The 24,000-nt window shown below is 42.5% G+C and overlaps 1 protein-coding gene across 1 annotated transcript in view; it reads right to left on the bottom strand.

Annotated features, from left to right (window-relative positions):
• ghrhrl (growth hormone releasing hormone receptor, like) overlaps positions 1 to 24,000 on the bottom strand; it is a 73,900-nt gene that overhangs the window by 31,334 nt on the left and 18,566 nt on the right. Inside the window, exons 3-5 of the mRNA XM_063202036.1 lie at positions 23,905 to 24,000; positions 19,415 to 19,506; positions 13,362 to 13,459 (exon numbers count right to left, since the gene is read on the bottom strand). The exon at positions 23,905 to 24,000 is cut by the window's right edge and continues 12 nt beyond it. Of these exons, the coding sequence (XP_063058106.1) occupies positions 13,362 to 13,459; positions 19,415 to 19,506; positions 23,905 to 24,000 (286 nt within the window). The remainder of the gene's footprint in view (positions 1 to 13,361; positions 13,460 to 19,414; positions 19,507 to 23,904) is intronic.

Raw genomic sequence — 24,000 nt, 5'->3', positions numbered from 1 at the left:
TTAGGGCCTCAAAAACCTTAACAGCGGCCCTGTGCATGCACATACATCCAAGTCTTCAGGTTCTGCATCAAAGGCATATCAAGTAAAGTGGAAATACCTGATGATGAAGACTGCCCAGGTCTAAACGTTGAGTCATAAAACTGGGGGCAGAATCAGTGTGCTGTGATTTTTTTTTCAATTTACTTACATAGAAGGAAATTGTAGCTGTAAAGATGGACAGTCGAGACAGGTAGATGAGCTACTCAATGAACTCCAACTCCCATTGTCATTGTGACACAGCACTTCACAGCACACAAGGGTTCACTGCACACTGCACACAACGACATTGCATTTATGCTTCAACCGTGCAAGGGGGCAGCTTTACTGACTGCTTTACTGACTTACTTGCTGGGTTAGAAGAAAAATGTAGCAGACTTTTTTTAAACTCCCTGAATCCAGGATTGATGTCTCTGAATGGGAAGAGTACAATCAGGCATCTCATCTTGTCCTGTCTGCCCTGTGTCATCTCCAGTCTATGATGACATTGTGCTGTGGATGACACTGTGGCTACCAGGGCCTTGGCAGATTATGTTGAGCCTGGGACAAAGTCATCCAGGGCCGGATTAACCATAAGAGCCAGCGGCACAGTGCCCAGGGGCACCAGCCATTTTCACCCAGTTTAGGGGCACCATATGACACAAAGTAGATAGTAGGTAATAGTAGCTAGGGGCACCACATTATAATAGTATGGTCTTGAGTCATCTGAAAGAGCCCCAAATCCAATACGCACATACAATCTAATGAAAAGCCCATTTTGGAACCACCTCTCTCCCTGGGTCTGGATCAACTGACCCCTTTGTCTGCTTCCCTGCTGGCCACAGTGGCACTCAGAGCGGCTGTGCTGTTCCAGCGGAGGCTGCTGCTAATCTGTGATGTTGTCGTGAAGTACTGGCAGAGCTTAGTCTTATCGCAGCTGGGCCACTGATAGGTGAAGTGTGTGTGTGTGTGTGTGTGTGTGTGTGTGTGTGTGTGTGTGTGTGTGTGTGTGTGTGTGTGTGTGTGTGTGTGTGTGTGTGTGTGTGTGTGTGTGTGTGTGTGTGTGTGTGTGTGTGTGTGTGTGTGTGTGTGTGTGTGTGTGTGTGTGTGTGAACGTGTATGTGCCTTTCAGAGACGATAAGCCCCCAGGGGGCTGGACAGGTGAGACTATGAGACACCCCTGCAAGGGTGAAGCCAGTCGGTCAGACACACGGCCAGACTGCCTGAACCCCCAGATAAGATGTAGCTCCAGTACATCACAGAAGGAACTCAATTCTGCAGGGCAGAAGAGCAGTGCACATTGAGGTGCATCCAGTTTGATAACTTATCTGACCATGTTTATCAGTGGAAGAGAGCCGTTGCTTATCCCCGAGCTTGGAGGTAAAGAGCTGTGGTGAGGTAGTGGTATACAGTGCAATAGTATTGTATGTATTATTAAGCTTTATGCACTGTACACTACTAGATATATGTGCATGTATGTAGTGCACACATTGTCGCTTTCCAGCAGAAACTGTATACGTAAATCGTATCTTCACCATTTTTTTTATTATTTGATATTCGTTCTTTAGTCATCATAAAATATAAATCAGTACTACTGGTCAGTGAATGATACATTATTTAATAACCAACTTTAATGTGGAAATGATATTAGAAAATAGTGATTTATAAATTAATACTTCAAGAAAAATGAAAAGTGGAGATACTGTACAAGGTTTATGCCAGAGACAGCGACGACATGCAAAAGTCTACAATGTTTGTATTAAACTGTTCTGTATTTTTGTATTATATGCATACTAATTATTAAACCGCCTTCGCCCCTTCCTCACCTCCCACTCCACTTCCGTCCTTGTCATTCTTGTTATATCCTGTATTGATTCTTGCTAACTCCCTTCCCTTTGCTTTTCTTCACAAATCCCTCCGCAAACTCAACTGATGCAGTACTCAGCGGTTCACATCATCACCAAAACCCCTTTCCTTTCTGCATATTACACCTGCACTGTAACATCTACAGTACACTGACTTGCTTCCTGTCGATTTCAGAATCAATTTCAAAATCCTGCTTCACACCTTCAAGTCCTTCCACAACCTTGCACCTCCCTACCTGTCGGATCTTCTCCACATTGCTACTCTCTCTTGCTCCCTCAGATCTTCCTCCTCCATCCTCATCTCTGTTCCTTCTGCTCGCATCAGTACCAGTTAGTCCTCTGCTCCCAAACTCTGGAACTCACTATCCCCCTGATATCCACAACGGACGCTATCTTCAAATCCAGACCCAAAACTTTATTCCAGTTCACATATTCTCTTTTCCATATGGTAACCAAGATAAAGCATACTGTACCTAATTCCTACAGCATACCCATTCTTTAGTATCAGACTTTATTTTAACTTGATTCTTTACTATCGGATTTGATTTACGATTTCATGTTGTACATACAGTGACCTTGAATGTTTAGAAAGGTGCCTCCAAATGTTAACATATTGCTAATATAATTTGTATTATTATTATGTATTATTATTATGTATTACTACAAGACATATTATGTGTATTGGGTGTGTGTAGAGTGAACTCATTAAAGAAAGAACAAGAAATTGCATACATGTAAACACCACCATTGCCCCTCAGTGGTGGAACAAACTTCCAGAAGCAACAAGACCAGGGCCATCTCTCTCAAAATTCAAGAACTTTCAAGAAGCAAGTAACGACTTTCTTAACCCTGAGCTAATGTACTTAAAATACAAACAAACAAAAACAACTTACCATAGTTGGCATCTCGATTTATAGCTATTTTTATTTCCTGAGCACTTTGTATTGGCAAGAGTGGTGTGCTATGACTATGTCCTCGATTGTGAATTGATTTGGATGAAAGTGTCTGCCAAATGTAATGTAAACATGTAGCCTAAATAAAGCACCAGATGTGAGCATACCCGTACATTGTCAGTCACTTAAAAAAAAAATACCGGTAAAACATTCTTAAAGTATGTAGAGTGCTAGGTGTGTAAATAATACTCAATATGTATCCTATTGGCCAACGATGTAGGGCATTCTTAAGTATAGAAAATAATTGAATCACTGGCCCCTGTCTAATGCCCTAACTCCATAACATAGTAGAAGTGGAAAGGTAAGTGGGGCATTCTTAAGTATCGAAAATAATTGAATCGCTGCCTTAAGAAATCGATATCGATAATTGTATCATCATGAAGGCTGTGATATACACCTCTACTGAGCACTCCAGTCATCCCCTGGGTCTAGTCTATGAGAAGTAGCCCAGTTTGTCTTGAAGACGCAAAAAGTCTTATAATCCTTTATCTAAGCTATGGACATGCTGTACAAATACAGCCATCTATCCACCATTCTAATGCCACCTGAGCTCCAAGGGAAATAGCTGTGATGTGGTGCAGCTATGCAGCAGGCTCAGCAGGGCCGCCGCTAGGCATCAGCAGACTGAGCAGAGCGCTTAGGGCCTCAACCACTTTGCCTACAAAACTAGGGCCTCCTAAATAGAGATTGACTGAAAAAACGTCATATTATTTAATCATGAGGGGGGGCTCCTGACCAGTTATGATTAGGGATTCCAAAACCTTAGCACCGGTCCAGTGAGGGTAAATATTTACACTTTACTCTCACTGAGTAGGCCTAAGTTTGGAGAAGCAGCAGTTGCAAATACACAGAACAGATTTCACCTAACAAGCTTCTCTCTGGGCCTGGACACCATTCTAATTCTAATACCATTCTGGGCCTGGATCCCAGTAAGATAATACTCTAGTACCATGCAGTGCCATAAAGAGAAGCTAGAAGAAAAAAAATATGCAAAAAAATAGAGAGAATGTGTCTCGTCTCATCTTCTGTCTGAGTCATGGGCAGAGACATACATCCCTTTATCCGCCATCCTAATACCTGACTGGGACCGCACTCTCTTCTCTCATTCACTCTTCTCTCTTTCTCTTTTTTCTGTTCTATCTATTTACCTGAACGCTGTCTCACCTCCAGTCTGTCTTCATCGATTTATCAGCTTACAGTCATAGTCAGAGCTTAATCTCTCCCTCTCTCTCTCTCTCTCTCTCTCTCTCTCTCTCTCTCTCTCTCTCTCTCTCTCTCTCTCTCTCTCTCTCTCTCTCTCTCTCTCTCTCTCTCTCTCTCTCTCTGTCTCTCTCTCTCTCTCTCTCTCCGTCAGTCCTCTTGGTAATGATAGCAGGGCCACTGTTCCTGTTGGACACAATCAGCAGGAAGATATGCTGAGCAGATACTGACCTGATAGGCAACTGATCCTAGACACGCACACATGCTCACTCGCATAATCGCTCCATCATGCTCTTTATTACACACACACAATCATAATGCTATCATGACTTTCACAGTAACCGTGTTCCACACATGACTGCGTACCACACACAGACACATGCACGCACATACACACATGCATGCACGCACTCGCATGCACGCGCGCACGCAGGCACGCACGCGCACACACACACACACACACACAGCAGTCTAAACATGTGCCATTTTTAATAAAAGCTGAATAAATAAGGGAATAAAAAAATAAATAAACACACAAAAAACACAGAAGAGAACTTGAGGAAAAAAACAGCCATAGGTTATTGGATGCTGAATCTGCACATCGTGCCGATCTAAAGCTGCCTGCCTGGAAGTGAGTTGGCCAGTGCCTATGCCAGTGATGTCAGCCAAACTCTTGCATTTTATCCAGCATAAACTACCCTATCCGTGCTGTAGCAGTGTATTTTTGGGCTGATGGCCAAGACCCAAAGGCCCCACTGTTGTTTTATCACTGAGGTTGGGGTGCTAGCCTGGTCTGGAAAGGCATGGCTCAAAGACGAAAGAAGGTTTCTGGTTTATAATCAGGTAGTGTAATAAATAGCACATTACTCATTTCTTAACTCTTTATTGATGTTAAGCATTGATAAAATATCTGTTTAGCACACATTTTGGTTTTTCATCATTAACACTAGAACTACCACGGAGGGGTCAATTGACCTTTTTACCTAAAAGCCCCACAAGAGGGTCATTTGACCCTTTGGACCCCCTGCGGACACTCCTTTTGTTGTGGAAATGTGGCTGTTAGCAGCTCACAGCTGTCACTTGAGACACAGAGTGTGTGTGTGTGTGTGTGTGCGTGTGTGGATCATTTCCAATGCCTGTTGAGTGCTGTATCTCTGCATCTTCGTTCCTTGGAGAGGAGCTTCTTTCACCACAAAATTCTTGAGGGAAATGAAGCAGTAGTCCACATGCACTGGTATTTATCCAGCTAACAATTGCCAGGTTGCATTCACATGAGTCGTTATGGTCACATGGCATGGGAGATTCACACGTTACATTTTTTCTCGATTGGTTTGGCTAATTTCTCGAAACTGAGATGACATTCTCAAAACAACACGGACAAATCCCCAAACCAACTTGCAAAACAGAATGGCATTTTTCATTGCTTTCATCAGATATCAAATGCTTTGTACATGTCTCAAATGTTTAGTACATCTCTGCAGATGGATATGTACAAATACCCTTCAGTTGACACATTCAGCATACATTTAGCACATTTTCCAAATAAATTGACCTTGCTTATCTAAACTAATTAGACAATTCTCAGTGTAGCCCCTTAATGCGCGCCGTACCTCCTGAGGCACGCTGTAATAGACATTGAAATGTAACTACCATAGCAATACAATACTATGACACAACACAAGCCCTTTAGTAATGCACCACGACTTGGTCATTACCATACTGGTAACAATGAATTTATAAAGCCGCGCCTTAAGGGGCTAATGGTTGCCCTCTCCAAAACACGTCAGCATTATTTAATTGTGTAAGTCATCATATGCAAAGTGGTCTACGCAATTCCCAAAACAGTCAAGGGCATCATATTTTAAGAATTTCATTACATAGTAAATTCATGACAGTGTTCAACAGGTCAGATGGTATTGTAACTTTACTAGTTAGTAGAAAATAATTTTACAACCGTGTATACTACAGTTTCCTCTGTTATTTGGCTAATTTCATGACATTTTTTCAAACGACATTCTCAGGGTTCCCACGGGTCATGGAATTTCTGGAATATCATGGAATTTCATAAAAGTTTTTCCAGTCACGGAAAGTCATGGAATTTTTTCATTTTGCATGAACAGTCATGGAATGTCATGGAATTTTCTTAACAGTCGTGCAAAAGCAGACGCTTTTTGTTTGTTGTATAACATTGTTTCTTACTGGCTATCCTAAAATGCTTTGCCAGAAACTGTTTGGTTTCACGCTGTTATGTGCAACATTCTAGAATGCAATGAGCCCACTGAAGTCTGGCGGTGGCTCGGCGTCGGCTCTTGGGATGAAGATAATCTTCATCAGTTTTTACATTGAAAAAAAAAAGAAGAAGAAAGAAATTCACGTCATTTTTTATGGAAGTGATCATGGAAATTCTGTTTTTGGGGTCTGGAAAGTCATGGAAAATCATGGAATTTTATATCTGAATTAGAGTGAGAACCCTGATTCTGTTTTGAACAATTGCTAGTTGCTTTGGCATTTGTCCATGTTATTTTGAGAATGTTATCTCTGTTTTGAGAAATGAGCCAAACCCATGAGAAACCTGTGATATATGAGCATTACTTTCTGTATATGAATTTACAGTAAAGAAAGTTACTGATAAATGTCCTTGGTAAATTATCTGTGTTGTCAAACTTCAATGGTTTCACTCACTTTTTCATTTTTATACATAGTCGAAATCTGTTAGCTGAACGTAGATAAAACACCTAACCATTTTGACTGGCAGTGCTTACACAATGGCAAAGGGACAATGTATTTTGGGGTACTGATGATATATGTGGGGAAGAAATTTAGTTTTGACACATGGGTAAACTGTTTTTGGGGTGATATGAGCGAGTGATGAGGATCCATGTAGTTATGCTGAACCATCCAGTTTATTTTGACAGAAGGACTAAATGAATGCAAATGAGCCAACGCAATTGAGAAGGATCTATGCCATTTTGATGGTACTGACTATTTATATGTGAGACGGTTTAGTGCTGATGCAAGAATGAGGTGTTTTGGGAGGTATATGACATTTTGCTAGTTATCTGAACTGTTGTGCAGAAGTGTAAGAATGTTTGGCCAAATGACCCAATGGTTATAGGAATGTCATATCAGTTTCAAGAAATGAGCCAAACCAATGGAGAAAAACTGTAATTCAACCATTATCTGGTTGCAGTCATATGATTCGTCATGATCACATGGGACATTCACACATTCATTGATGACTTGTATGAAGAAAATGTGCTGACATGTTTTCAGGACAACCATTACACTGAGAATCAGGCTATTGGGATAGATCAGCAAGGTACATTAATTTTAAAATTCTACTAAATGTAAGCTGATTATGTTAACTGTAGGATACTTGTACATAGCCATTTGCAAGGATGTACTAAATGTTTGAGACATGTACAAAAGCATTTGAAATTTGATGAAAGCAATGATAAATGCCATTCTGTTGTGAGGAACTGCAAATTAGTTTTGGGATCTGTCCATGTTTTGAGAATGACATCTCAGTTTCAAGACATGAGCCAAACCAATGGAGAAAAACTTTAACACACTGTCCGCCAAACTGTGCTATCTGTCTTTGCTGCTGATATCTTCATGCAAGTTGCTATTTACCTGTGGTGATTTTGGAGGCTGACAGCCCTTGGGAAGAAGCTGTCTGTCCCTGTTTGTCTTGGCTGTTAGCACTGTAAGGTGTGACCCCCTCACCCCTCACCCCACACACTGCCCCTAACAGCCTCATTACCATAACAAAATGAGTGATTAGTGTATTAGGTAAAAGCTGCAGGGTCAAATGACCCCTCTCTGGTACTTCTAGGTAGGCAGAAAAATCCTGGTAGTTCTAGTGTCAATACATTTTGCTTCCATGAAATCTGTGTGTCAAATAATGACAACTGTAACACGATTGTTTTAATAGTTGTAAATAGTTTACCCCATTATTTGACACACAGATTTCATGATCTTTGATCCATGCCTAGAGAATTATCTACCTATCCAGGCTAGCACCCCAAACCCAAAGAGAAAGCAACCATGCCATCAGCCCAGGACAGCCCTGGTACTGCAAGGGTAGGGTCGTTTATGGCGCTGAAAATAAGGCTACTGTTACCACTACAGTTGGCACCATGGACAGCGCCCCTTCTCTTTCATTATTGTCTTCTGCACTAACCTCTGAAATTCTAAACACCCTCTATGCAAAACAAACAAATTCAAAAATGCACTAACCTTGCTTGGCCTGTACCTTGTACTTCTGAAAGTTTTGTATGCTACTGATTATAGTATGTCCTTGTGGTAAGTCGCTTTGGATAATAGCGTCTACTAAATGTAATGTGATGTAAGGTCACCCATTATGTGTGTACCAAACAAGTTATCATCATCCATGGGCGCACAGCAACCCATTCAGTTTTGCTGGATAAAGGAGCTCTTTGAATTCCATTGCAGTTCACTGAAGTCTGAAGTGAGGTATTGATCTTCACAGGATTAATCAGCACCATGGACAGCGGGATTTCCTATGTGGCCTTGTCATTTAGTTTCATTGCGCCAGGAACCGTACAATGGCAATATGTAGAAGTCTTCAAGTCACCAAGTGAAGTCTTATGCTTCGTGTTGTTGACCAAATACGACCTACGTGACCCAGGTTGCTGAGGTCGCTGAAGAAGTTTCGCCATCAATTCGCTTTGTTCACTCTAGACTTGACATTGACATGTTTGGTTCAGCTAATTACATAACGGCTCTGGCTTCACACCCTGAGACATTTGGAGATATAAACATTTCAATTGCTTTTCGCTGAATCCCGCCATAACCATATTAGCTTGACTTTAATATCTGAAATTCGCTCTGTTCGGTCTGGTCGCTTCGCTCCTGGCAAATTCGCTTTGGTCACTTTAGTCGCCGACCCATCATAGAGAAATAATGACTTCTGTCATTCAGGTAGCGTAGGTCACTCTTGGTGTACAGATAGCTTTAGGCCTACCAGGGATTTTGCACCACGGACAGCAGACAATCTATGTGGTTTTATTTTTATGAAAATAATTTATAACCACTGAAATGGTATTTGTTTGAACGAGTGTTGTAGCTTCCTTTACCTATATGTGAAGTACAGTATCAATCAAAGTCAGAACTTGTACCCTTTGTAGTGCACTTATACTGTATATTAAACATCTCAGGCACATCTATTCTACACAAACCAGTAGTGGTGTCAACAATGATCGATTCGGCGATCCGAATCGATGCGGGGCATGGATGATCCAGAATCGATCCGGCAAGTTCCAGAATCGATCCGGCAATTTTTTAAAGTTTCAATTACTTCCATGGATATTTCGGGAGCAAATTAATGTTAAATTAAATAAAAGCACTTCAAAACATTGCAAGACTGATACAGACTGATACAGACTGATACAGAAAACAGCCAATAAATTGTTGCTCAGTATCTGACTACTTGTATTGCCTCATCATGACTGATTAAACATTTGCTTTGCTTTCAGTAGAAAATGTAATGCATTGCAATGCATTGTAGAATTGAATCGGATTGGATCGGATCGCATAGAATCGGATCGAATCGAATCGCTACCTCCCGAATTGTGATCGAATCGGATCGTGAGGCCAGTGCCGATCCACACCACTACAAACCAGGGTAGATGACCCAGTGTACGGCCCTACTGTGGCTCTCATGGTAGGGCACTGGACTGATATGCCGGCAATCCAGGTTCACTTCCTGGGTCATTTGCCAACCCTTCCCCGTCTCTCTCTCCCCACTTTCCTGTATCTCCTTCACTGTCCTATCACAAAAAATAATATCAGCCCTATAAAAAAGGATGACCCAGTGTTGCATATGTATAATCTAACATTTGGCTGCCCTTTAATTCCAAACCCTGTAAAGCCTTTGCATTGTCAGTGTCCAGTTTGGATCACACTCACTTCTTCCTTTCTTTGCTAATGTTTTTAATTTTTATTTTACACATTTCTTTAGCAGCAGAAAACAGGATGACCTGAACACTGTTTAGTTTTTGCAACAGCTTTGTTTTGACAGTTGTGTGAATGTTACTATGATGCTGTGTGACATCTGTAGACTTGCGTCGTTTCTGCCAAGGACTGTAAATGCCACAGCCGTTTGGAAGCCACTGTACTGATACGTGTGACAGGATCACTACAAGCACTTTGCACTGTGGCTTCTGTTGCTACAGATGACATGTTCACCCTTTGATACAGTGGAGCGATAATATCATGGCAACTCTTTTAATAACTGTTCTTTGTCCTTTACAACTAGTAGTAAATAGAAACATAAACACCACAGGAAGAGATGAGACCCAGACAGAAGATGATTTCACCCTACACACACACACACACACACACACACACACACACACACACACACACACACACACACACACACACACACACACACACACACACACACACACACACACACACACAGAGGCACACAAACACACACACACACACACACACACACACACACACACACACACACACACACACACACACACACACACACACACACACACACACACACACAAGTGTGTGTGTGTGTGTGTGTGTGTGTGTGTGTGTGTGTGTGTGTGTGTGTGTGTGTGTGTGTGTGTGTGTGTGTGTGTGCGTGTGTGTGTGTGTGTGTGCGTATGTGTCTGTCTTTTAATGCATTAATCGATCTCAGATGGCGAGTGGAGGCTTGCCCACCCGCCCGCAGTCAGTGGTCTGTCACAATTGATTGTCCATTCAGAGGGACCTTCAGATGATACGATTACAGAGGAGAGAGTGTCTAAGTGTGCATTTGTACGCACTGCACGTATTGTGTGTGTGTGTGTGTGTGTGTGTGTGTGTGTGTGTGTGTGTGTGTGTGTGTGTGTGTGTGTGTGTGTGTGTGTGTGTGTGTGTGTGTGTGTGTGTGTGTGTGTGTGTGTGTGTGTGTGTGTGCGTGTGTGTGTGCGTGCGAGTGAATGCGTGTGCCCGTGTGTGTGTTTGTGTGTGTGTGTGTGTGTGTGTGTGTGTGTGTGTGTGTGTGTGTGTGTGTGTGTGTGTGTGTGTGTGTGTGTGTGTGTGTGTGTGTGTGTGTGTGTGTGTGTGTGTGTGTGAAACAGTAGACTATTTGCTAAAGGTCACATCTTCTTCAAAGGGCGTATCCAAAATGCATTTGAAAGAGGCTTGAAAGGGGTCTGGGTCTATTGTGTCAGAAAGTTTCCTTCCACTGAAGTGTTGAGTGCATCTTAAATCTGAAAGTCACATCAATGTATCCAAAGCTAGTGACTTCTCAGTCAAAACAGGTCAATGGAACTCCTGTATAAGTCACTCAGTATCCTCAGATAATTCATCTTCCTTTGGTCTTTTTGTCTTTATTTCTGACAGGACAGTGAAGTGATAGGCAGGAGGTGAACGGGACAGAGAGAAACGGGGAAGGGTTGGCAAAGGACCCAGGCCGGAATCGAACCCGGGTTGCTGGTGTAGCAGTGCAGTGCCCTACCGCTTGAGCCACGGCAGGGCCCTCAGATTCATCTTTGACCCAATCTTCCCTTCTTATGGCGGGCACTTACAGAGCCAAGCAAAGCACGACAAAACTCCATTCTGACAATTCAACGGGTGAATCAAACTGATTGAAGAATTTGGGTTGCTGATTTGATTGGCCACCAGTTGGCTCCTCATGAAAGCCGTGAAAGACGAGAGTGAAAGCCCAACTGGGAAACTCCAACTCCCATTGTCATTGTGACACAGCACACAAGTGTTCACTGCATACTGCACACAATGAAATTGCATTTATGCCTCACCCGTGCAAGGGGACAGCCCCCAATTCCTGGATCCTGATCGTGTTTCGGATCACCACCAAAATTTAGTCACAAACCAAACGTGACGAAAATCATAACTTCTTTGGCGGAGGTCATTCATCAGTCAATCCCTCCATACATACATACACCCACAAATTTTCCATACACAGCAGACATCATTACCATCTTTCAAACCAGTAAGTAAACCCACATTTCTAACAAAAACTGAAATGTAAGAATCGGGCTATAGATTATGGGCAAACATGTATGGTAAGGGTTCCTTCCCTGACCCCTTGAGAACATCAGCACACCAACAGTCAAAGCCTATGCAGCTGGATTAACATAATAGTCCTCAAAATCAATGCAGTCTGTTAAAGACCCATGTAAAGACTTCAGTTGAACAACTAGTATATCGGGAGTAGTAGTACCAAAGAAACTCGACACAGAAGAACAATTTCTCGGGGGGAAATGCATTGGCCACGGTGTAGTACAGGGGCGTTGCCTGAGGACACGAGTGGATGGAAAATTAACTCCCTTGCGCATGGTCATTGGTCAGTGGGTGCGATGGATGCAATTTCCGTACTCCGCAAAATCCGGAAACTCCGCGAAAATGTGCCGAAAGAGGATATCCGGTTGTCAGTGTTCAGTTTGTGGCCAAATTAACTGCAGCTGTTGGTCAGCAGTAATTGCTGGGGGTAATTAAGGACAGCTGACAAACTGTCCTATGACCTTCGCGGAAGTGGCATACTCATGAACGGCGTGACGTTTTCCATGTGCGTTACGCCCATTTATGGGGGAAAACAACCCATACAAGTCAATTGGTAATGTTGGGGTTCAATAAACGAAAGATATGGACCTGTAGACAAGCGTTGTTCACGCGCAACATGCCGAAAACGTGTTGTGTTGCCGGCTGTTCAAATAATATAGCCAAACAGCCGTGGCTGAAGCATGGAATCTGTTCATTTAGGTTAGCCGATGTAGCATGTAAGTCAATGAGACATTCGGTTTGTTTTCACCCATAAAGGGGCGTAACGCAAATTTAAGAGCAAAGTACCCGGATGGCCGTTCATGAGTATTGCATGCTTCCCTGATGCTTCCAATACTGACCGTAGAAGAAGAATAAAATTTCCGTACTCCCCTCGCCATCATTTCGTACTACGCTGTTATGACGTCAGTAAGCCCTCCTGTCTCTACTCTCCTTTGTAGTACATTCCCATTGGTTAATTACAGCCATGTTCTTTCCTGGAAATATCCACAACAATTAAACACGCCAATGTCACAATGTCAGTGCACATAGATCTCAGCGTCAGTGCTGCCAGAGGCGATTCTAGTGTCAGTGGGGGCCCAAAGCAAAAACCCAAAGGAATAAAGATTCAAAACTATTCAACGCTATTTTAGTTAAACATTGAGCTGTTTTTCACCATCTTGTGGCTTGGGAGCCCTAAGCGGCTGCCTGCCTAGCCTGGTGACAAGATGCGCCTCTGAGTGCTGCTAAATGTTTTCATACAGAGGAGGACAACGAGGCAGTGTTGCTTGATTACCTGAAGACCAGCAGGATTACTACGGCAACAGAGAGAGACACCAGCGATGCACCGTAGCCGACTGAATAAATCAGCTTCACTGTGGCAAAGTAGGACTCCTGGAACGACACATAATAAGACACAAACACAAAGTAAGTGACATAAAGTACATTCAAATTCCTTCACAATATGTCCTATAAACATTCTAAATTCAGATTTCCAAAAGCGTACTCTTATACATATTCTGAGGTATGTTCTTGAGGCGCGTGATTTAAAAAGAAGAAGAAAAAACATTTAAGTATTGCACTCAACAAACCCCTACAGTACATCTTTCATCAACTTATATGTATTGTGTAGTGGCCTGCCTGGTTAGACTGACTTAAAATGTTGATGCAACATTGTACAGCAGGAGCTACTCATTATTTTCCTATTCCAAGCAGATAACCCATCGAGGATACTCTCAATGGGATAACCATGCCACTTCGATGAGTAGGGCTGGATTAAGATGAGCCTCCAGGGGGGGCCCTAGGTAAAAGCTTGCTGTAGGCCCCCCTGGAGGACAAATTTCATGTCAAAATTACACAGACAGTGTCATAATTACAAACTAGGAATTAAGGATAACATATTAACTAAGTTTAAAACTGTATTCTTCAATATTACATCTAGTCATAGTCGTGCAATTTTTGACCATTAACTAATCAGGGAGCCCCTGGCAGGTGGGGGCTCCTAGAGTGCAGTCAAATCCAGCCTTTGCATTAATCCAGACCTGTCGATGAGACTTCCAAGGCATAAATATGTGAGCGATTAATGGAGGTTGCCCGGACCTTGAAAGGTCCTTGCATGGTGCATACAAGAAAACACTGTACAAAATCAGTGCCTTCCACTCTATACGTATATTATCACAGGAAGCATGAAGCATACCCGGCTCCCTGCTGTTGGAAACATGATATGAAATGCATGAGAAAGATTATCCTCTTGGGGGCCAATAAAAAACTCTATCTACCCAAGAGTGAAGAACATGTTCCGTTTTCAGAGCGGTCAGACAGAAAGACACACTTAACAGAAGCACTATCATCACTAAGCAAACTCTGGATAAGCGAGTCAGGAATTTAAAAACTTACAGCGGTTATGTTAAAGAACCATGAAGCGGAATAGCAGAGAGCAGAGACATACGGATACATCTTCTGCTCATTTGCATATTTTTTTAACGAGCAGCCCGTGGCAAAGCAGTGGTCTGGCAAAAAGGCAATCCTAAAAATCATTTCTTTGTACTCTGTCCTCAAAGTGCTTTCTGGCCTGTTTTATTGATTTACATCACAATAATTGGTTGCCTTGTTGTGAAAAAAAGAAATGAGCCACGTCTGTTTCTATTTGATTATTATACTACTCTAGCGAGACAGTAATTACATTAAGGCTGGAAGAAACACACATTTCTGAGCACAATCATTTTCATTACTCATAAATGCAAGTTATGCACACACTAATAACAATAATTCCAGCCCAAAACCATTTCCCAAATGCATGCCCATGTCTCTTTGTCTTTCTCTCGCTCTCTCTCTCTCTCTCTCTCTCTCTCTCTCTCTCTCTCTCTCTCTCTCTCTCTCTCTCTCTCTCTCTCTCTCTCTCTCTCTCTCTCTCTCTCTCTCGCGCGCGCGCACTGTTTTTGGGTGTCTCAGACTCTTTCACCCATTCTCTGTGTGTCAGCAATTGAATAGCCTATTGACAGAGATACGGGACATCCATTATGCCTGCAAAAAAAATCCTGCAAGGGACTGAAGAGACTGTCACTCTCTCTCTTGCCCTCCCTCACTCTGAAGAGACTGTCACTCTCTCTCTTGCCCTGTCTCCCTCTGCCCGCCTGTCTGCCTGTCAACTTGCTGCTCCTGGCATGTCTCCTAATGAACTCAGAAATGAGTCGCAGGAGATGCTGCCGTACCGTAGTGCTCGTGGCTCTCCGGGAGCCAGTTTTTTAAAATGCAGGACGCTCCCAGAGGCTTAGCGAGACTTGTAGGTTACTTTCGTCATCCATACACAGCATTGTGTCATCTCTGCTGTCTACTGCCACAAAAGATACAACCACAAACATTTTGTAGATTTTTTTTTTCAATCTCAGATATAAAGTGTCGTAAACAACACACTGTATGTACTACATGAATGTACATACAGAGATTTAGGGATTTATACTACCCTATCCATCCTATCCATTCATCCTGAAAATGAATGAAAAATATATCAGCTCCTCAAAAATGCATTTCATTTTCTATCCCAGTTGACCACCAACTGACACGCCGTTCAACATTTCATGCACATCTCTCAGTGATGAGAGTGAATATTGACAAGCCAAGTCTTGCCTTTGCCCGTGTGATGGCATTTGCATAAGCCTGCAGGGAGTGCATCAGAACATCCACTCCAGAGTGGCCTCTGAATCAACTGAAGCCTCTACAGCCACTAGCAAACTATACCACCGCCATCATAACCCTACCGTGCATAGCATTACAGACACCCCCCAGGCTCAGCCAATCAGAGAAGCAAAAGAGCAGGAGGGTGCTGCCGTCATCCAATCAGAGAGGCCATACAGGGATATACACGCAACACAGGTGGTCCATAATATCATGTGTAAAAGCGGGTCAGACTTTTCACAGCCAAGTCATGCACAAGCTCAGGCAAATGGCATTTATGCACAGTAGGCCTATCTTCTGCAGCAGCTGTACCGTACGCATCAGTGCTGGTCCTGGATGGACCCTGTGCTGGAAGACTCGAGCAAATGTGGCAGACTCTCTCAGTGCATAAGTTGTCATTAGGGATGTTATGAGCATAATTTAGAGATCGGATCGGAATTTCCCCAAACTTTCAGATGACCCGATGACCTTGAGCCATGTGTAATGTTAATTTGAAACCACTACAGTTGCATAATATTGTTTTCAGGATGGGGTTGTTATTGTTAACATGATTTCCTGTTCTTCTGACATCCTTTTCTGTCCATATAGCCTGCTTGGGCCTATCTCAAGTTGACACATGTGCATACAACATGTGGTTTTGGTATCGGATCGGAGTAGTTTCGGTATTGGCTGATATCCAAATTTAGGTATCCAAATCTGTATCATACATCTTAGCTGCAATATATATTACAACATGTACTGTACATTGAACAGTACCGTACATATTGTTATCTAACTGTGAAAATAGGGCGGCTTCTGCTTTTAAAAGAGATGGCTAGTCATCAGTAAAATTTGCAGTGTTTATTCAAGACTGAAAACACCAACTGAAAGAGTTTATTAGAATCTCTGTGCATTCAATTAACACTGCAAAATTAACTGTGGACTTCTGTACACAATCATCGTCTTGTCAGCAGAGGCAGAGACACCAGCTTGAGAGAGAGGTCCTGCCACCTCTTCCCACACAGCTGACGCCCACTACCAGGTAGCTCATCTGCCTGGCTGAAGTGCAACAGTAATTAAGAGTTGGTAAAATGAATTGGTGAGACTGCATTTGTGGCTACAGTTTTACCCTCTAAACTAGTACGTCCACTTTTTCATACCTGTATTCTATTGAATTTTATTCTCTGCAGTTGGTCTGTTGTCATTTTAGATTATTATCAGTATTTAGGCCCTGCAAAAATTAGTTGAAAGTCCGACTGGGAAACTCGAACTCCTATTACAGTATCATTGTGACACAGCACTCCACAGCACACAAGTGCACACAGCACACAAAGAAATTGCATTTATGCCTCACCCGTGCAAGGGGGCAGTCTTGGTCGCAGCTGTTCTGTATTTCCCATCCCCCATTTCCAGCTGGGATCGTAATCTCTGATGGTATTTAGCAGCAGCAATGTAGGCTACTGTGGATGGAATTGCCTTCGTTTTGCCTCAGCGTGGTGCATGGCCATCCCCTATGGCATGTCTGTCTCAGAAGGTCACCACCGTCTAGCCTTTTTAGCTGAAGTGCTTTGACACAGCTGCAGGTGGTAACTGTATGTGTCCGTCGCACAGAGTGGACCACAGAGGGGGTCTAAAAAGTATAGTGGGGATGTCAGAGGGCCACAGCAGGGGGCTAAAAAGGGACAGAGCGGAGGGCAGAGGGCCACAATTGGATTTTACTTCCTGCCTTTTTCTTCCTCAGTTCAGGTGACTCAGGCTGAAGAGGTAGACAGACCTGGAGGCTAGCTAATCACTGGACCACTAATATCTAATCACTGGACCGCTAGTATCTTAATCACCATCCTCACATCTTAATCATCATCATCATCATCATCATCATCAACAACATCATCATCCTCGACCCTTCATTATCATCATCACCATCATTATCACCATCATCATCATCATCATCATCATCCTTACCTCTCTTAATCACCATCATCATCATCATCATCATCATCATCATCATCATCATCATCATCATCATCACATTTTCAAGTTTGAATCATTTGAATCAAACAATTTGAATCGAACAAAAAAAAAGTACTGTACCATTGTGTTAGAGTTAAGTTTGCTGTCTGGATGGCTGTTGCCCAAGGCACCCCTCCTGGGTGAACAAGTATATTTAGTTTTCCCTAAAACGCACTACCTTCCCAGTTCCCATTATAAACGCGGTTAGTTTTTGTGCTTTCGCATACAAAAAGGAGTGCAGAGTCTGAGTTGTTCACTTATACATTATTCAGCAGTTTCACACGAGGATGATTAAAATAGCACTGATACAGATTTGCCGCCCGCAGGCCACCTAATGAACTACTGCGCAATCAAGAAACAATTGAACTTGGAGTGAACCCATTCCAGAGTCAACGGCACCACAAAAAATCTATTCAATTTACCTCAATTCACTTAAATTCAATTATTTTTATATCAATTTTTTTGGGGGGCATATTGGCCTTTAATTATGACAGTACAGCGAAGAGTGGGAAAGTAAATGAGAGGGGAGAGATATGTGGGGAAGGAATCAAACCCAGGGTAGCAGCCCAGTGCCCTACCATTACAGGCAAGGCCAAAACCCATTTCAAATAATATAATATGGAGTTCATAAACAGGACTCCTGCTGTGATCCCTGTGTAAAGTCCACAGTATAAGCACACAGTTCAAAATGCAGAGTTTCTTGGACACTCGGAGAGTCCATTTAACATCTTCTTGGTTGTATTTGTCCCCAAAATACTCTCTAAGTGTGAAATTAACACTGATGTTTTACTGTACATAACAACAGCAATGATGCGGTAGCCATGGCCTAATGTTTAGGGAGTTCATATTTTAATCAGGTTCGAATCCCACCTGACCTGTCCCTACACCTCCATCCATGGCTGAAGTGCCCTTGAGCAAGGCATCAAACCTCCCCTTTGCTCCAGGGGCTGTAACTAGTACCCTGACAAATAACAACTGCAAGTCGCTTTGGATAAAAGTGTCACCTAAGTGTAATGTAATGTAATTTATCTGCCTACGCAACAGAATTCTCTTTTCTGATTGGCTGATGGGATGACCATTAATTCCGTCAAACTGGTCAATCATCAAGCATGTGATGTAAGTTAGCCATACTTAGAATGTTTATTTGGAATGACCAAGGGTATCTTAAGCCAGGCTCAAACTTCACAACCCAATTTTGTGTCCGATTTTGTCGTCGGGGTGCACCGCACACTAGAGGAGAATCGCCACTAGGGTGCATCAAACGCCCCTCGAAAATGAAAACTTTGCAATACCCACTCTGCTCTTGTAGTATTGTTCCTTTGCACTATCATAACTCCCTTGTAAATTTCTGGCACATTTGATCGATTTTAGAGGGTGGCAAAATAGGCTTGAAAATTTGAATTGTGGTGAATGGGCGTTTTTAGCCAAATCTCGTAAGGGGGGTTGTCGTAAGGGGGGTTTTCAGCCGAGAATCGGGCCGTTGTTTTGTAGTTTGAGCCTAGCTTAAGGGATAATGCTGTACATGAATGCAATGCAAATGTAGCTGTAAATAACACATACTATTACAAACTATTATAATATCTTGCAATACCATAATGATATAACCTTATGAAATAAGTAATACAGGCATGGCATATTACATAATGACCAAAGCAACAAGAGCATGCACGTCATATGACCTCTGACCTCTGGGATGTCGTCCTCCACGCTGCAGGCCACATGGTAGGGCGGGAAAGGACGCGACCAGCCATCGCTCGAGCAGTTACGGCTCACTGTACCTGAAAAGGAGAAGACAGGAGAGAAGAGAAGAGAAGAGAAGAGAAGAGAAGAGAAGAGAAGAGAAGAGGAGAGGAGAGAAGAGAAGAGAAGAGAAGAGAAGAGAAGAGAAGAGAAGAGAAGAAAAGAAAAGAAAAGAAAAGAAAAGAAAAGAAAAGAAAAGAAAAGAAAAGAAAAGAAAAGAAAAGAAAAGAAAAGAGGAGGTCAGAGAGGCAGCGGACACAACTCATACACACCCATACACATGCACACATACACACACAGAGCCATGCACAGAAGGACTGAAGTCACCAATGCACCACACGGATGCGACCAATCGAGCAATTATGGCTTAGCTCACGCACACGCACACGCACACGCACACGCACACACACACACACACATACACACACACACACACACACACACACACACACACACACACACACACACACACACACACACACACACACACACACACACACACACACACACACACACACACACACACACACACACACACAAAGGCTACCTCCTTAATCTGTCCCATTACATATCGACTATGTTTCAAATGTGACAGCCTGCATTTGTTAACCTTCTGTGCTCATTGTGTTTCTGTATGTTTCAAGCCTTTTCATCATGTGAACAAGCGAACAACACCCCCCCCCCTTTTACATGCACAGGGTTTGGTTGCTATGGCTCTGATTAATCGTATGGCCCCATTCATGTGCTCTGGGAATTATGGTAAATACCAAACGCTGACATGACATGAGAAGCACGCATAAACGGCACCTTGTGGTATTTTTCCACCGGCCAACTCGTAGAAACATTTGGTAACACTTTATTTTAGGGATACATCTATTAGCACTAATACATACAATGTGCATGTATAAGTAACTTGTAAGGCATGTATAAAGCAAACTCAAACATTAGTTAGGCATGTGTTCGCAAATGTCTTGTTCATGCACAATAAGGGATTTATTACCAATTTAATCTTAGTAAGGACCTAGTAGGCCTTAGCGTTTGCTTAGTACATGCCTTACAAGTTACTTACGCAGGCATTAACATTGTATGTATTAGTGCTAATAGATGTATCCCTAAAATAAAGTGTTACCAAACATTTTGTATACAAGTTGACGAGACTGGATAATATCTACTTCCCCGAGCACATGAAAGGCACCTTAATTAGTTATAATCTTATTGTCACCAAAATGGCAATGACCAAGTCTTAACGCCTTAAGACATGCCATTATAAATTTGCTGTTACCAGAATGGCAAAGACCAAGTCATAGTGCATTACTAAAGGCCCTGTGTTATGTCATAATATTGTAGTACTATGGTAGTTAACTTTTCAATGACTATTACAGCGTGCCACAGGAGGTACAGAGTGCATTAAGGGGTTAATCAGTTACTTCAGAGTCTCTGCATTGTCTCTCTGCACACATATAGTAATTGTCAATTACTAATTGGCACAAAATGTGTGGTCCCTGAGCATACACAGAAAATGTGTTGTCCCAGTGAGCACACACAAATTGTGCCATTTCTCACACTGTACTTCTTAGAGTGCATACAAGGGTCACATGTCAAGGAGTTAATAGGCCTGAGAGAGATTGTGGCGGTTACTGAAGAGTTCAGGTTGTGAAGCTGCTCTGATGTTGGAGAGCTTGTGAAAAGGGCATAGACAGTAAAACACGAAGTGTCAATTCCACACTTAGAGAGTAATCCGGGACCAAACGCAATCTAGAAGATGTTAAAGTAAATCGACTTCCTATGTGAAGAGTTTTGGTGCAAAATGATGTAAGCGCCATTTTTTGAATTTTGCATTTTATTATTGGATATGACTGTTCAGACGTCCTGTCATCTATGTGTGAATTCTTGCTATTCAACTACTTTTTAAACCAAATGCATTTTGCAATGCAATGCAAGTGCCAATATAGAAATACCAATTTCCCAAAATGTTCTAAAATGGAGATACGTCATTCTGCAACGAAGTTCTTCAAGTGTTTAAATAACACTGTATTCTTGGCTGTGTGCTGTGTTTGCTTGCGTTTGCCCTCTACCACCTGAACCCTGCTAAGAAGGCAGTACAGGAGAGGGAGTGTGTGAGAGAGAGATAAACAACATCTCTGTTTCATCCCGCTGTTTTCTTATTAAACCCCTGTGACAATCTATTTTAATTAGCTCATCAAGGATCAAGCATGTAAAGTAGCGCATGAATGGTGATTATTATTATTATCTTCTATGTGTGTGTGTGTGTGTGTGTGTGTGTGTGTGTGTGTGTGTGTGTGTGTGTGTGTGTGTGTGTGTGTGTGTGTGTGTGTGTGTGTGTGTGTGTGTGTGTGTGTGTGTGTGTGTGCTGTGAGTTTTGTCATTCATGTTCATAATTAGCGCGAGTCATAATTAGCACATGTAGATGAGATCCCGGTTGTCACAGTTTAATGTGTTGTGTTAAAGCTGACCTGCACTCCTCGAGGAGTAATCATACAAGCAAATTAGGAGCCAAGTTAGAAATGATGATCTAAAGACAGAGAATGCATGTGGTAGAGTGACAGTGCGCGAGATTTTCGTTGTTAATGAATTATCTTTGTAAGTCCGTGGATGCTTAAACGACTCATTAGACACCGAATGAACACTCGCTTATTCAACTGAGAGCTGTCCCAGGGGTCTTTAGGGGAAAGCAATGCATACAAGTCTCAGATGTGTCAGATGTTTTTGAAAGCACAACAGGCGATTTGCCATCAACATATGTTCGCACAATCAGTTTCATTACCATATATAGTGCTAGTGGGAGAACAGTGATTGCAAGTATTATTTGAATTATTTCTGTTGTGCATTCACTAATATCATTAGTTATGTGGTCCTTGATGGGAGTAATTCATTGCACTTATGAAATCAAGAGCGGGGTAATTGAATCACTGCATGATTCATTTCTGTTACTTCACTATTGTATAGAGGGCAAAAATAATGACCACCTAAAAATCTTTGCAGAGTGAGACATTTGATACAGTATGTTCCCTGTGAACTTCCGCTCTTCTTATTTTCTTACATTTTGTCTCTTTTTCAAATACCATTTTCCTGTGAAACCGCAAAGATACTGTACATGTTTCAGATGGTCATGAATACTCATACAAATATCATCAAAATGAATTATAAATGAGCCAATGAACAATGAATGAACCAGTGTTCCCAAGATGACCCTAAACCAGTGGTTCTTAACCTGGGGTGCGGGCACCCCCTGGGGGTGCGCCAGAGATTTCAGGGGGTGCGCGGAATTGTGTTTGTGTTGAGGTTGTGTCCAAAATTCTCATAGCAAACATTATAATTAGGCCAATTCGAAACCAAATTTAAACCGGTTTTGGTCACCATGACAAGTCATTAAGGTATTGATGAATGTCTCAAGCAAGAATCATTGTGATAAATCACTTGAATCATTTTTTAGGGCATATAGAAGTGTAAAAGTTTGGGTTGGGGGTGTGCGGCTTCTCTTGGTCACAGGTAAGGGGGTGCGTGACAAAAAAAAGGTTAAGAACCACTGCCCTAAACCATATTTTGGCATCATCTAGTCCAGTGGTTCTCAACCTTTTTTGAACAAACGACCCCTCGACCTCATCATAAGCCTCCCAACGCCCCCTTGACCTCATCACAAGTCTGCCAACGCTTAGTATTGAAAAATAAAACAGACAAATGCCCCTCCAATGGAAATTAAGCCCCACCCCAAATCAGCTGTATCCTTCCCAATGCCCCCCTTGGGCTCCCCAACGCCCCCTGGGGGGCTGTAGCGCCCCTTTTGAGAAACACTGATCTAGTCTAATCTAGTCTAGTCGTTGCCATTGTTACAGTGATAATTATTCAACACTTAGAGAGTTAAATTTAATATCTTGCAGATTGTATAGGTCCAGGAGTACTCTCTCAGTGTTGTTTAAACACCGCATTTCTCGGCCCTACCGTGGCTCTAAGAGCAGGGCACTGGGCTGCTACGCCAGCAACCCGGGTTCGATTCCGGCACGGGTCCTTTGCCGGACCTTGCCCCCCATCTCCCTGTCCCCACTCGTTTCCTGTCCGATTTCTCACTATTTAACCATGAAAAAAATAAAATAATGAAAGACTAAAACAACACTGCATTCCTCTCCGTGTACCCTCCACATTATTTTGGCATCATCCAGTCAAAAAAAAAAACCACAATCATTCTCTTGCCATTGTTACCTTCATCCATCTGCGAATTCAGTAAGCATACAGAAAAAATGCAGTATAACTTGAACACTTACAGAGTCCATTTAACGTCTTCTACCATATTTGGTGTATTGGGTTTGGTCAAAACAAAACCCCACAATCATTCTCCTGACTGCCATTGTCACTGCATTCATCCCATCTGCAAATTCTCCGCAGGCTATTGTAACGTAGACAGTGCATTAATAGCCCACCTGTTCTGTTGCTGAAGTAGGAGAAGACTGATGGGCAGGACACCTGGACCGTCTCTCCCACCGCCGCCGCTTGCCAACACACCAAGATGTCCCACT

Source organism: Engraulis encrasicolus, chromosome 6 (genome assembly GCF_034702125.1).
Source record: "Engraulis encrasicolus isolate BLACKSEA-1 chromosome 6, IST_EnEncr_1.0, whole genome shotgun sequence".
Lineage (NCBI taxonomy): Eukaryota > Metazoa > Chordata > Actinopteri > Clupeiformes > Engraulidae > Engraulis > Engraulis encrasicolus.
The sequence above is the reverse complement of the archived record's forward strand: the minus strand, read 5'-3'. Positions and strand labels throughout refer to the sequence as shown.